Source organism: Phalacrocorax carbo, chromosome 2 (assembly GCF_963921805.1).
Source record: "Phalacrocorax carbo chromosome 2, bPhaCar2.1, whole genome shotgun sequence".
In the NCBI taxonomy this organism is placed as follows: domain Eukaryota; kingdom Metazoa; phylum Chordata; class Aves; order Suliformes; family Phalacrocoracidae; genus Phalacrocorax; species Phalacrocorax carbo.
The window spans coordinates 97716820-97732556 of record NC_087514.1 but is presented as its reverse complement, the minus strand read 5'-3'; the positions used below and the strand labels follow the sequence as shown (position 1 = coordinate 97732556).

The following is a 15737-nucleotide window of genomic DNA, read 5'->3' as shown; positions in this document are numbered from 1 at the left end:
TCCGCAAATGTAACTTTGGGCAGGTGTGGAGAAAATCAGTGGGACGAGTCAATGTAATTCAGAATTACAGGCCAGAAATAAACAATGCCTATGTTGAATGCTTGCCTCAAAATTGTTGTAATTTGATTCCTGTTTGCTTTCAATTTCAAAGTAAATTTAATACAGAACTGTAAGTCATGATGTAAGTAAAAGTAGAGCGATTAGCAATAGATAGAGATTTGCTGGAGAACTACTCTTTTTCTTGTAAAAGTGTAAAATTCTATTTCTACATCTTGCATAGACCTGGGAATTGTATATAAAAATGTGTTGCTTAGCTGTTACTTGCCTCAAATTGATGCATAGTGTGCCAAGTATGCTCATTGCGCTTGAAAGAGCGTGTTTAGCTTGCTCTCGGTGTTGTGCAGAGTTGAAATGCTTTACAAACTTAAATTTTGTTTTAAACTAGGTCAGGTTTACCTTCCAGCATGTTAGCTGGGGAAGGATGGAGCTCGGTTCAGGACATGCCTGAAAACCTTGATAGATGATCTCTGCTGGATTCTGAGATGTTGCTATTGATGTTCCTGAAATGCCTGAGTTTACCCAGTCCAGAAAACGCTTGTTTGTGTCTGCTTTGAGAGCCATTGCTGTGTCTGCATTGTAGGGTAATCATGGAATCACAGAATCATTAACGTTGGAAAAGACCTCTAGGATCATCAGGTCCACCCATCAGCCCGACACCGCCATGTCTCCTAAACCATGCCCTGAAGTGCCACGTCTACCATTTAGTTCACTTCAGATGGGAGCTTGTTTTCCTCGTGTAGGCATGAGAGCTGGGTAACGTGGATAGGAAGGAGCATATACGTACCGTGAATAACAGCACTGCATTCTGTAACATGCAGTGCACGAATTTTTCAAATAATGGCCACGGGTATGGTCTGAGAGATTACCCATTTGAACACTTCTCCCTCAGGCTGCACGGCTTATTCACAAACTCCCCAAAGTTACCTATGCATTATTCAGGCCTTTACACTGCAGATTACTTAGTCATTAAAAAAACAAGCACTGATAATACTGAAGGTGTTCAGCCGTTTCAGTCCTGAAAGGGAATCAATAACTCATATTCTGTGAAAAGAGATGCACTGAATCGGGATTAGAAGTGCCAGTTAGTGTTATTGCTTCCAGACTTGCCAGTGAGTGTTCCTCCCATCCCTATTTGACTGAGGGCTCCAAATGTTTTTTCAGTTTAGTTTTTAATTTAAAAAAGCCTTGCTCTATCAATAGGCAGGCCCCAGAGCTGCACAGATGAGAGACAGAGATCTGCTTTCACAGAATCACAGCACGGTTGAGGTTGGCAGGGACGTCTGGAGGTCATCTGGTCCGACCAACCCCCCTGCTACAGCCAGTTGCCCAGGACTGCGTCCAGACGGCTTTTGAATGTGTCTCCAAGAAGGGAGACTCCACCACCTCTCCGGGCAACCTGTGCCAGTGCTCAGTCACCCTCACAGTAAAAAAATAAAATAAAATAATCTTCATTTTACTTAATTTTACTTAAACATTTCACTGTATGTGGGGTGGATCCTCAAGTGCTGCTCCATGTTAATGTCAGCTGAAGTTTGTGTGCAGCTTTTTCTGTTTCACGTACAAAGAACGAACGGAGTGTTTCTTTAATGGGGTGCATTTATTTATTCTGGGCTGTGCTGAAGGAGGGAAGTTCTCTAGAGAACAGATAGTGGTTTAACCCCATGCTGCTTTCACGGGTCTGGTCAGAGGTGATTGTGTGTATCTTAATGGGTCCGTTTCCAGGCTATCACTGTGGATTTGAGGGATATAGTTTATGGAGGAAACTTAATGAATTCCCAGAAGGCTGCAAGTATGAATCTGGCTAACTTACGCTCACTTAATTTTTGGTGGTGTCTGCTCAGGTGAACATAATGCTTTAGCTTAGAGACCTACATCCCAAGAGAGCAGGAGAACAGCAAAATGTGAGCTTTCGCTCTCCCCAGCGTGTGACGAGCAGGGTGAGGTTGAGGCAAGATACTTTTGAAGTCCCAACCTAGAGCAGAGTCTACCATTTGGGAAGCCTTGGTCTGTGCCTCCAGCGACGGTAACCAGCCAGGGGTTTGGCAGATGTGGCTAACAGTTGCCCGTTGACCTCTTGAACTAAAACACCGCAATACTGGCAGTGTCCAGCTGGGCACTTGTAGTGGGCCGTCCAAGTTTGGTCATTTATCTACCTTGGACTAATAGTTCCTTAGGCAGAGTGCTTTGAAGTTGCACACAGTAGAGCCTCCTAATGAAATCCCTGGTGAAGTTAATGTGGCGAAGGGCTTACCTTTGCTGTTTTTTCTGTTACCTCTACGCTGTTGTGGGAGGAATATGGTAACAAGTCATCCGATGGTAAATTTTTCCTGAAAATGAGATATTTTATCTTTATTTACATTATTTCTCCTTGACTGGCAGAGTACGTAGCAGCTTGCTGCATGCTTGTTTGTTCATATAGAACTAGCTGCTGAGTATGTTTGAGATTTTGTTGGTTATTTTTCTCCTGTTTTCCCCAGAGACAATAGGATCAACACCAAAGCATTCACTTCAGAGAGTTCGAGAGCTCCCCCCCTCAAGCCTTACTCTGCCAAGTATCTTCATGGGCTTTACAAACAAGAAAAATAAGCCTAATTTGGTCCAGTTCTCTCCTCAAGCAGTACTTTCTCTCTAGAGAGATTTAGAGCAGTGCCACATGTCTGTGCTCTCCCATGTTGCATGTACCGGTTCTTTTCCAGCTGATGTCCAAATACAATGGAAATTCCAGATGAGAAAAGTAATGGCAGATGTCAGAGGATGGTGCTTGAAAAATGATGGGTGATTTGAATTTTAGTGAGAGGCTGGGGAGTATGGAGACAAAAGTGGCTGAAATACAGTAATTCAGAGGCTGATAAAGTAGCAGTGATAGAGGGCAGGTCTCTGCGGATCAGCTTTCATCGCCCTGTGGGATACGTGGGACAACTTCACTTGAAGATGTCTTTCTGAACACCAGAGCCCCTAACAAATTTACTGAAAAGCCAAGCTTTCATTCATTCTGCCACTCGGAGGAATTTTGTATGCAATTTTGTACAGTTTGTAGGCAGCGCTTGCCAGCATGGGCAAAGGGTGGCGTAGCACCACCTGCGTCCTGCCCTGCCAGTTGTTTAACGGGTGCTGGCGATGCCCATTTGCAGCAGCAAATGGCTCACACTGCTCAGGAGTAGGGCGGCCGCTTTGTCCCACGCAGACCAGCCGACTGGGCGGCCGGGGCACGGCCACGCTGTTGTTCCAGGCTTAGTTGCCTGGAAGCCTTGTTCCAAAGCGCCACAGGGAGGAACGGGGGTGAGGAAGATGACGGCAGAGGAGTGTCACCCCCTGCCTGTGCTGGGGGCGCTGAGCCCTTAGCCAGGCACTGCCAAGCAGCAAAGCGTGTGCGTGCGCGCGTGGTGGTGCGTCTGGCGTGCAGGTGTGTGCAGCAGGCGGCTGCTCTGCTGGGCTCGTCCCTGGCAGCATCGGCTTCCAAGGCCTTTGCGGGATTGCTCAGTGGGCTCAGCATGCTTCCCTCTTCCTTCCATCCCCACCCCGCCCCTGAAAAATGAATCCAGATGCCTAGCGGCCATTCTTTCAGACGGAAGACCGGCTCTCGGGCATGCGTGCAGACGTGTGTACGGATCTAGCTTTTACATTCTGAACTGGTTGCTAAACAGATACGCCTGTCTCCTGCCTCTCAGGGTTCATGCATCCATGTATGTAAAAGACACTAGCCAGATAGATGTTAAAATACAAATTGTTGTATCTTGCGTCCTGTTAACGGGGAGTGCTGCAAGAGGGTGGCTGCAGGGTGCGCCTGGCTGTTGCTTGTTCCTGTGGGCCTGCGCTCTGCAGTTTTTTTCTGAAGAGGCTTGAAGCAGCTGGTGAAGGCAGCACAAACGCTGTTGCTGAGCTGGTCGCCGGGGGCTGCCTTATTTAATGGAGAATTGATTTCTTTTTTTTTTTTTTAGCCCTCCTCTTTGTTTCCTGCCTAAAGATGGCATTAGATTGCAATTTGATTGCTAGTAATTACATGGACTTTACTGAAGACACACACACACGGCTCTTTCCTTAGACTGGTTTTATGAAATGCCTCAGTTAAAACATAAAATCCCCCACTATATAATGATGCTACGGAAGCCATAGCTAGTTGTTGAGGAAGGGGATCTTTAGTCAAAAAAAAAAAAGGATTTTTTGTTTTCTGCATTTATTTATCCAAACCTCAGTGGATAGCTATAAACTTGCTGGCTGCCAGAATGGAAATATATACAAACACACCAAACAAGGATCGTGAGGAGGTCAGCGCAAACTTACCCAAATGGAAACAAACAAACAAAAAAAGCCCAGTACGAGAGTTTTGGTCAAACTGTGTCTCCGTATCAGCAATGGAAAGGAGCAGAATTTGGTCAGTTAAAGTATATGGACCTTTCATTTTTGTGAAATTGGAAGCCTCTGTGTGCCTCAGGGGAGGGGAGCTGCTCCCACCTGCTAGTTCCAGTAGTTGCAGTGAGGATGCTGGGTGCCAGTTATTTCTTTGGGCTCAGGATTTTTGCACCATCAGTTACGAAACCTAAACAGGCAAAGCAGAGCTGTTACCTTCCGTACGTTCTGCAGGCGGCTGGTGAGACTGAACGTACATGCTTATTCTCACAAAGAAGGTTGGTTTTTTGGTTTGGTTTTTTCCTTCCCTCCGCTTTTCCCTACGCAGAGGCTGGCGTTTGTCACAACCTGAAATGCTGCACAACCTCTGAGGCTACCTGGGGGAAAAAGATGAGGGGAGGGGAAGATGAAAAGGTGTTAGGAGAGTAGCTGGATGTGCAGGTATGGCTGCTCTGCTGGGCAGCAATGGCGCTTGTGCTGTTAGGTACTGCCCAGCGGCAGTTTCTCTAACCACAGGGTGTTGCACGTTGGGCAAAGGCTTGCGGGCAGGGAAGGGAGAGTAGAGGTCGACAGTGCTGCACGCCGACTCCGGGCAGCACTGTGGTGAGAGGCGGGTTGGTTGGTTGTGCGCGCGTGTGTCTAGTGCTTGCTCTCTATTAGCCTGGTGTTGGGTGCGGCCTCAGCAGCTGAGGTACCAGCCCTCTTTCTGTGCACCCTTCGCTGAACCAGCTCACAGAGATGGTACTAGTGGCTTGGCCGATCCAACGTCCCATCGATCCGCTCTGGGAAGGCTCGCTCTTCTGCCTTGCTCCCTGCCGAGGCGCGGGCACGCCGTGGGCGCGCGCGCTGTCACTGCAGTTGCCAGGCTGCCGTGCCGAGCCCGGCCGGTGGCGGGAGGGCTGGTGTCCTCGGCTGCATCTGTTCGTTATGCTGTCAGTCACTGGGACAGAGGGTGACAAAATACACAGGCACAGGAATGCTTTTTTTTTTTTTAAAGGAATTTTTTTTAAGAAACTGCATACATCAGAGACAAACAATAATTTAAATACCATGCAGTTTCAGTATGTACAAAAACTAGGACATAGAGATCCAGTTTAATTTTTTTCTAGTTATTTACATGGTTTTCATACAGCCATAATCTGTTAAATTACAATACTGGAAGAGCACATGATTGACAGCCACCACACTCACTCCTATACAAAGACAAACTATATACATACACTTGGATATCAACTGGAAAAATGCAACGGGTGCAGGAGTAACTGGGGCACATGGGAATGCAGGTAATGTGCCCGTCACCTCCTCTTTGTTTACAGAAGTTGTTCCAAGCTTGAGCAGACCGAACACCTGGGAAAAATAATTTGTCCCCTTTTTCTTTCCTGATTTTTTTTTTTTTAATTAGCCTAGTCATCTCCCATGGCTATTTATACAAAGTGATATTATTTGCAGGCACGGTAGGGAGCCCCTGTTCATGTGTAACTATGGGTTTCCATCTCGCCCGTTTTTTTTGAGTGCAAGCTTTCACTGGCATGTTGGAAGTGCTCCCCCTCTGTCGGTTTATAGTGTTTCCACTGTACAGACGGCACTGTAGCAGTAACGAAGGGTGAGTTTGGTGAGTAGCTGCAGTGATGACGAAGTGCTGTGCTTACATAGAAGTATCAGGCTGAAATATATTTGTGTAACGGGCTCACTAAATAGCTTCAGTTAACATAAAATAGTTAAAAGTCTATTTTATCCTCCCCCCCCGCCCCTTCTCTTCTGATAAGCCTGCACAAGGAATTGTCTAGACACAAAAGCTAACCTGAGCCCCGTCCCAGCGCACCGGCAGCCTAAAACTTCTTCAGCTTGCAAGCACCTAACCAGTGGGGCGTAGGGTGGGGAAAGGGCACAACGCCGACCTTCCCTGTTAGTCATAAATCCATCGCCAGGCCCCTACGGCCTGCTGCTGGCGAGGGGGTGGGTGGGAGGGCGATGCCACCATCATGTTGCCTCACCATCATTTTTTTTTCCCCAAACAATCAGAACTTTTGTCTAGGCATTTTGGAGTTGCTTTTCCGATTCCCGCCACCTCCACAGACCCTCACCCCGTGTTCCACCTCATCTTTCCACAGGCTGTAGAACAGATGTCACAATACTTGCACATTTTAAGTATGAGTAACCCATCAGGATTCAGGAGATTGTAACCAAAATGTTTTTTCTTCCTTGACGCTAGAATATTATCTCCATTATCTGCCCTGGAGATGGATGATCGGAGTAGCCATTTTTGTTCTGTGTTGCTTTTTCCATTCTCTAAACCTGATGTAATTTCTTTATTACTACTATTAATCTCCTCCTAATATGAATGGGGTGACTTGTGTTAACAGAGTCTTAGCAGGAATGCCATCATCTTTATGTGACAACATACATAATCCAGGTTGAAGGGGTGAAATCATGACTGACTGTTGTTTTTCTTCCACCCCCGCCAGAATCACAACTACTTTGCCGTGAGAGCGATGGCTTTCACAGATGAGAAAAACAAGTGCTCAAGAAAACAGATTTTAAAAAAAGAAAAAAAAAAGACTAGCTGTTCCCCAGCCTGCGTGCAACTCCCCATGGATGCCAGAGGTGGGCATGCAAAGTGAGGACGCGCTGCAGTGTTCAGGCACTGAAAGGTTGTTGAAGACCGCCTCGCCAAAGGGTAACTTTGCGAAATACCCAGGCCCACTGAAGCTAAAACCACCTGAAGTGCCAGGTCTGTGATGGTTACTACAGTGCCAAACACTTTATATGGCTTCTTTCTCCTCCTCCCTTTTCAGTAACAAGCTCTACTTGCAAATAGGGCGAAATATGGCATTTCTTCCACGGTGTCCTGGTGTCTGCTCAGCCAGGAGTTAACATCATGAAAAAATAGCAAGAAAAAGAGAAAAGGAAAAAACGTTGCCAGCGTGAGCCTTGAAGTCGGCAGAGCACGACAACTTGCTAAGGGAGCAGCAGGGACCCACCTTGGGCCCATCCAGATGAAGGCAGGGTGGTGGGGAAGGTCTGGCCATCACCCAGGACTTGGCTGTTATGTGCCTCCACCAGAGCCCAAGGGTTTATTTAGGCTACCAGCCAGCAGGCATGGGCCCTGCTGGGGTCCACTCCCAGGTGACGTGGAGTCACATTGCTCCAGCACTGACAACAGCAGTCTGCTACTTCCACCTCTTCTCCATTTTAATCATAAAATGGAAAAAAACCCCAAATCCAAATCCCTCAGCTTTTCCTCCCACCAGCCTACTGGTTCCTGTGATTTCTGTCACTGCTGCTCCTTAAATGGGCTCCTTCCCTTTTGCACTAAACCTCTACGCTAACAATGCCAGGGCAGGTGTTGGATCCGTACTAGGAACATGAGGGCTTGCTGCTCTTCAGAACAGCCGTGTTGCAGAGCCCTCTCCTAATGCAATGTGGGTGTAGTCAGAAGCCAGGAGTTTTGCTTTCCCTTTTTAGAGCTGTGATGAAGCCTTGTTATGAGTGCATGTTTATGTAAATGACTTTAATAACCCCAAAGCAGTGTATTCCTGGCTAGTAGGTAAGTGCGCTGTCTTTGCTGCACTGAGCTGATAACATTGCACATTAAAGGCTTCCACCACTGATGGACGTGTATCTGAAGCAACTGTGAGCTGGTGGTACAGGGATTGCTGTGTGTTTCTTCAGAAAGCGGTACCTGGTCCGGGAAGTGCATCACAACAGAGGCGTGCTGCCTCAGAAGTGAGGCACCAGAAACCAGCTGGTTTTTACTTTCCTTTGTAGCATCTTCCATCCTACAACAGCCAATTATTTAATGGCTAATACTCCATAGCATTGCAAGGATGAGAATGAAAAGCTTTCGCTTGTCTCTGATGGAGAGCAAATCTGTGAGGTATCGAGTACCACTGAGCGTAAGTGGTGTGCGTTAGCCTCACTGCCAGTGTTGTTTGGCAGGCTGGATGCTAGAACAACCCCTTGGTCCTTTAGCTTTACCCCTGCGACCAGAGGCATGAGGCGGAGGCCTGAGAAGAGGCAGGCATGTTGGCACTATGCAGCATTGGCCATGCAATGCTTACGTGCGAGAGGCTTCTCGGCCCGCAATCGGTAAAGGGCAATGTTAGTGGAGCATGGGGGAGGTAGAGAGGGCGCACAGAAGAGTGGATAGATACGTGGAAGACAGCAAGGAAGGAAAAAAAAAAACAACCAGAAATAACAACATTGTAGTAAAAAACTTTGGCCTCTCTGTTCAAACTGTCAAAGCAAAATAGCTATTGTGGAAGAAAAAAAGGTGTCCTGAAGTACTAATCTGGAACGTACAGTAATGTTGCTACAGTGCTATGGGCCAGTGGCCCAAAACATGGCATAATAGTTTCTTGCTAGAGCTGGAAAGGAATCCTAGACATGTTTGCCCCAGCTTGCTGGCGTTATACTAGTGAAGGGCTTGATTCTGGTAGGTGCTGGCCAAAGTTCAGAAAAGCACTTACATGTATTCAGCTTCAATTACGCTTGTCAGACATGTTCTTGAATGCAGTGAGGCTGCTGCATGCTTACTTAGTGTTAAGCACACGCATAAGTCTGCAGGCCCAGAGTGACCAGCTCTCTGAGCTCTACTTGGTCAGTTTGTGTCTTAAACAGCTATAATAAAAATAAATTAAAACCAAAACGGAACAGCCCTGCATTGCTGTCCTTACACCTCAGCTGTGGGTACCGGTGACAAGTCTCACCATCCATACCAATGCACCAGACTCCTTTTGTTAGGCCAGGTACCACAAGCTGTCATGCTTTTCTCAGTATGAGTTTAGGATCAGTTCTTGAAACACCTGATACAGAGAGGACAGATATCCCTCATCGAACCCCCCCCCAGCTCCTCCTGTCGCGTGTCCCTCCGCAGAGCAGGTGAGAATCACAGCCTCTTCTCACTGCCGGGCGCGCGTTGGCTCTCGCACGGTTGCGAGGCTTGGGTGTAAACACAAACTACAAGCTGAGCGACTGCCATGCAGTGACCATGAAGAGACAGGTTTTGCTTTCTTGTCCTCAACATTCTTGTCGCTTACTGCTTATGGGTTCACAACTGGGTTTAGAAAAATTATACTTGAAAGAGTTGAAAACTAGATAGTTGCTAGAACGGAACCAGCCTTCAGTAGGGAGTTGTGGTCTTACAGGCGATGCCTTTTTCTGTCTGGGAGCTGAACAGTGCCTATTGCCTGGCCATGAACTTCTCCAGGGAAAGAAATGCCTTTCTAGTCAGGTGATATATACCGACGGGCTGGCCTGTAGAGGAGTTTTGCTCCTTCTCCGTCCTCATAAGGTGCTCGCAGCCTGAAAGGAGTGTTTGGTATAAGTGCTTTAGTGCCATAGGTGCCGGTCTTTTGGAGCCTTCACCCAGGCCAGTGATTCCCTGAACACCATCTTGGGGCTCTCTCGAGTTGCTGACAGAGGCTTGTCAGGATGAAGGGTGCCCAAAGACGAAATGGATGCGCCACCAGCTGGGCTTGAACGTGTATGGCAAATCCACATGCCAGGAAAGTCTTAATAATAGATGCCAAGTCTTGGCACGATTCCCACCAGGGGTATTTTCTGTCACTGAAGCTTGAACCAGCAGGTCTGATGATGCTGCAGTACCCATCACATGTAAATACAATTTTCCTTTTTTTTTTAATATTTATTTTTCTACTCTTTTTTTTTTTTTTTTTTAAAAAGGCAGTTCAGAAGATTTACATTGTACGTAACAGGGAAGTGAATAATACCAGCACTTATGGTTCCGTTTAGTTATGTTTGAAGACGGCATAGTAGTCAGGTAGAATTGAACTGCTACGGTCTATGAAACCTAAAACCCAAGGGGGGGGGGAGGGGAAGAGAAATAGTAAGATAACATCCTCACATGCATATGGTACATAAAAAAAAAATAAATTGGAGAACTAATTGCTGCAGTGACACAGTCAGGCAGCACTGACATCAGCCACGCTGGCACTGCGGACCCAGAACAGACACTCATGCTTCCTTGGTCCTTGCCAGACTCACAGTTCATAGGCATGAGCTGACTGCACTAAAACCTACCAAAGATACGAATATGCTTTGGGTCCATCCTACCAGATCCCTGGGTGTGTTATTTCAGATCAGCTAGTCCTCTTTCAGACCACACCATGCCTGATTCCACAAAAATTGTCTGGTTTAGCCAAACCTCGTGCTCTTCAGCCAGAAAGATTTATGTAAAGTTCAGGTATGATTATCTCTTAACGGCTGAGGCTAAAGAGACAAGTAGAACTAAAATGGCTACCCTTTCCACAAATACACCCTGTGTTGGGCGGCCTGGGTTTGTCAGCTCTGCAAGGTTGTTTTTTTTTTTTTTTTAAAGCTTTGATTTTTCACTCTGTCATGAATTAATTAATGTGTCCCACTAGTAAAGCAAGACTCATATTCGTTGCTCAGCTCATGCCACTGCTTAATGACATGAATAGCTCATTACCTTGCTAATGATTTTATAATGGTGATTTATCTAAGTTTGTTTAAGGGAATGACTCTATTTTGTTTAAGCACGCTTCATTCAACTGCATATTTTCTGAAGCCACTTGTCTAACCAGTAAGTCCTGCTGAACTTCAGACAAACCTTTATTCCAATTTCTATTAGGTATACCTTTGAGTAGACCTGGCCTAGACTTTGTGAGTCAAAGCCGCTTGGTGGCTTTCAAAAACAAACCAAGTCACCACAGAGGGTCACTGCTCACCCCAACACTGGAAGAGAAGCAAAATACTGCCCAGAAACCTGTGCAAGCCAAGTGGCTGGAGAGAATTCTGGAAAACTAAACCAGTCTCTATGTTTGTGGGACGCTAAAGGCCTTGTGGAAATCAACGGAGCTCTCAGTGGAGCTCAACTCCTTGTAGCAACACCCCCTTTAAAACAGCCTCATCCTTTCTGATTTGTCACTGCTCTCCTGGAGGAGTGAGCCAAATGTCCCTCGAAGGCTCAGTTGCCAGGGTCAACAGATCTAGGCCAACTAAACCTCTAAAGCTTCTTCCAGCCCTTGTGGCTCAAAGGCTTGTCTCTAGCAGCACTCCGTTATTATGAACCCCAGCGCAACCACCCTAGCACATGCTACGAAGTAGAAGGGAGATCATTTCTGCAAGGGAATATGTGCATAATACATGTGGTGAATTTTAATCGAATTATTAATTTATACACATAAAAATCCCCTAATACAAAATTAATTTTGCCTTAAGCTTTTCTGTATTTTTCTTGAAAGTATTAGCTGAATTTTTTATGAGCACCTAGCTGATGAATCTATTAATACAAGGGCAGCTCCAGTTTTGCACCAGACCTCACCTTCACTTGCCTTCAATACCTAACACTTGTCTTTAAATCTAACAATGAGTGGGGGTTAACATTGATTTGCAAAGGCCTGACTTCAGCTGAAATGCCTGGGGTTCAGCTCATCTCAGCATCAAAGCCAGAGCAGACTCAGCACAGGCTGTGCGAGGAGACACACCCTGACCTGCCAGCATGCCTCGGCTGTGGCCTGTCAGAGAGGAGGGTTGTTAGTTTGGGGTCACGGATAATTCATTCAGCCTCTACCTTCTTAACTAAAAAGAGCCTAAAAGTGTGAAAAATAGTGCCTCTCTTATAATGCCAATCTTGCTATTTCCGCACTGCATCGCTTGTGGCAGGATGCAGAGGGCAGGACTGAGAGACCTGTGGGATGTGTGTGGCGGGGTTTGAGCGTACACATTCATACCTTGCTGGGTACTGGCTATGCCAGAGTTCCCCGTCCTCCTTCAGACAGAAACACTATTTACTTTTGATATCAGAAGAACAGACATGCAGTAGAGCATGATGACTTAAAAAGCAAAATAAAGGGAAGTTACAGTTTATTAAACAGATGGCACGTGCCTGTATACTGCCATGTAATGAGGCAGCATGAGTTCATCTGTGCAAGTCTCTTTTACAGCCTGTAATTCTAAATGTTGCTTAGACCTCATGGTGTATTCAGTCGGTGTTGGGGAAACAGCTGTTGGGTTGTGTTTTTTTTGACAAGAGTATTCATTGATAGTCTTAAAAAATTAATCTCAGCTTACCTTGTTAGATGCCTACTTAATTCATGAACTTCCATTTCAGTGCTTTTAAATTCATTAAGCTCTTTTCGAATGGCTGCCTGCAAAGGACAAATAAACTCATAAATGTATAAATGAGATCAAAATAAGTTCACTTTGTTCTCAAAACAGTATATTAGAAGTGAAGCAGATCGATAACATTATCAGAGAGAGAAAGAAAAAACATAAAAAAGACTTCAAAATGTGAAAAGCACCAGAGATAAACATGTTCTAAATCACATAAAGGGATGAGATAAATGCTTCAGTGGAATGGCTCAATTTGAAAAATGTATTGTAGACAATGCAGATACAGGCCCCGTTCTGGCTTACTATGTAAACACTTTCATGTAGAAAATCCTAATTAGAATAAGCATGAGAAAAAGCCAAAATTTGCACCAGAGTTTCTCAAACACTGCGATCTCTTTCAGAGCTGGACTGTGAGTAAACTGGGCCTGGATCCTGCCAGACTCCTACTTGAGACATCTGCTGCCTTCATGCGGTCCTGAAGTTACCTAGAGCGGCTGAGCTCAGCTGGGAAGAAAAGAGGAATGCCTGGCTCCCTGCCACCCGCTCTGCCTCGGGCTGTGCTCCTCTGCCCTCCTCCTCCCCCCCGTGACCCAGCCGTGCCATTTACTGAACCGATTCAGTGCACGGATCCAGCAGAAAACGGCCACAGGTGGTTGTATTCAGCACCTGCAGGACACCAGTTACCTACAGCCTCTGCGGTTTGTCCATGAGCAAAAAGAAAGCCATGGATGACGGGCAGGATAAGAAAAAGAATAAAAAATTAAAAAAAAGAAAAAGGGGTGACTTGGAGGGACTCAGCTTCATGTTGGAGAAGGTGCTCAGCAGAACTGGCTCAAGTCCCAAGCCCTAAAGTCAAAATTTCTGGCAGACCTGTGATATTTGTAGCTCACAAGTTGGTTTCACTGTGAACGTACAGAGAAGATGTGTGAGGCACCTGCTGCAGCAAAACGCTCCCACGGGCCCAAGATGTGTGCCACTGCCTTTCCGTGTGATGCTGAAATCAGCATCAGCGGCTGCAAATGGCTGCTCCAGTTGGCGGTATGCGTGTCTGTCAGGAATTTTTCTCAGCGAAGGAAATCTAAAGTAGTACAAACAGCATGAGCCTGAAACAGGGCTTTTGCAACAGCCACTGATCCAGTCACCAACTACCTTTGCCTTGACAAGCCCTAAGTGACAGATTTTGTGAGCGTGATCTACAGAAAAGGCCCCTTGTGCTCTTCCTGCAAGCTTTGGTTTTTTATTTACCTTAGAAATGTCTGTCAGGCTCTGCCTCCATCTATCAGGCCAGAGCGATGGCTACGCAGCAACTCAAGGGCCTACCTTCAGCAGACCAATTTGCTGCTTAAGTGACTGCGAAAGAGGCCACCCGGGCTGCTGACTCCCACAAGGTCTGAAAACTATTCCCCCCTGCATCCCTCATCTGTTGGAGCGCCTTGAGAGTGCCCTTTTTATTCCTGTAACAGTCAGACCTGGTAAAGATGAAGCGAGACTGAAGGCAGTTCCCTACATCCAGCTCACAGAGCAAGATTTACTGACAGACAGAAAAGCCCATTACTAAAATCTATCTTTGCAATAAATCTAGCCTGTGCTGACCAATTAAGATGGTTATTGAATCAAAGCTCTGGAAGAAAATAATCTTCCATAGGATGCTGCAGCTTTGTCAGACATTTCAGAGGTGCTCCCAGTTTGTCTGGCTATTTTTTCCAACAGTGGACACAGCGGTGGGGAAAAGCAGGTCATCTGAGTGGCAGAAATTAGAATACCACCCATATGACGCAAACCCCAAAAATAATAGATCTGCTTTCTTATGCCATAAAGGGCATTAATATTAGAATGACAAACATTTCGTCCTCTCCAGGTTTGCTTAGAAAAAGATCATTTGGAGAACTTAAGCCCTCTGCTCTGTGTATTGACTTTGCACATGCATTATAAAAAAGAAAAAGTTACCTCAAAGTACTTTGCCTTAATACGGAATTCTTTACCAGGCTACATTTAATAGTGGTATTTAATACTTGTTCTTTTCACAGACACAGCATGAGGAAGGACCTCTCTGGTCACTAAATCTTCTCCCTTCCCAGCTGAAGTCTCTCCATGCCTTTCATCCCAGACAGGGATCTCTCAAAGGCTGCAGAACCAGTTGGAGATTTATTCCCTCTCTCATCAACCAACTGGGAGACTATAACTAAAGTCAGTTGAATAAGATCTTGCCCAATGTGGTTAGGTAAAATGAGAAAAGCTAATTTAACCCAGTATATTATGGTCTGTGGACAGTCCAGAGGAAGTTGTTGGTTTTTTGGTTTTTTTTTCAGATCAGTTTATGCTACATTAATTTATCCAAAGCTAAACTGAAAAAGCGCTCTGTGAAGGAGAAAGCCAGTGGTCACAGAACTATACACGTCCTTTGGTTAACTTATACAAGTAGAACAGGTTGCCCTTTCCTCTGTGAATAAACCCAAGAGCACCATAAATGAGTGGCATCGCTGGGAATCCTGCTCCTGTCTCTAAACACTGGACATCACGGTCTCCATCGCTGCGTGAGTCCCACAGCACAGAAACAAGTCAGGTACCTGAAAGTCTTTAAAATTACATGGGCATCATAGAGTGATACATGGATACATGGGAGCCACTGATCAGCATCATAGTCCTCTTTTCTTACAGTGGCCGTAAAACACTAAAGTCTTCTTCCTGAGGTACCATTAAGACTCTCAGGATATGACTGTCACAATTTGCCAGCAATTTAATTCCTCTGCCACCAGTGCTGCCACCAGAGACACGGCTTAGTGAAGTCCCACTGGTACTCAGAGGACAGTGCACCCGATACCAAATACACAGCTTTTCTTCATCTGCAGGGCTCATGTGATGTCAGTTTAGTGCTTAAAATACTCTGGAATGGGGCAGAAATCCTGAGTCATAACACACTAGAGAGAAGTTACCTGGCTTCGGTTGGAGGAGCTTTTGCCAATTATTTGACCTGCTGCCAGTTTTGCACCCAGGCCTGCTCCATCCTGGCACAGCAATTCTGGCAAGTGCTGCTGTCACACTGCTCTGCTCGGTCTTGCAGGGGCTCTCAGCTGGCGGCATTATGTGGCAAGACCAAAATCAACAAATAACAGGATTCAAGACCTCTCCTCAAAGGGCTTGATATTCTCCCCTCTCTGTTTAAGTGGTATAATGCTGTTAGGCTTGCTCCTCGTTTCCACACATATAGGAGCCTTCTTGCCAAAGGTTTATGA

General features: G+C 45.9%; 1 protein-coding gene across 5 annotated transcripts in view; it reads right to left on the bottom strand.

Moving 5' to 3' along the window:
- Positions 1-6851: 6851 nt before the first annotated feature.
- Positions 6852-15737, bottom strand: part of PHACTR1 (phosphatase and actin regulator 1) — a 311643-nt gene continuing 302757 nt past the window's right edge. For all 5 annotated transcript variants that reach the window (XM_064443598.1, XM_064443601.1, XM_064443599.1 and 2 more), the window contains 2 exons: positions 12463-12539; positions 6852-10219 (listed from right to left, as the gene is read on the bottom strand). In XM_064443598.1, coding sequence (XP_064299668.1) covers positions 10204-10219; positions 12463-12539 — 93 coding nt within the window. In that variant the 3' untranslated portion in view covers positions 6852-10203. The remainder of the gene's footprint in view (positions 10220-12462; positions 12540-15737) is intronic.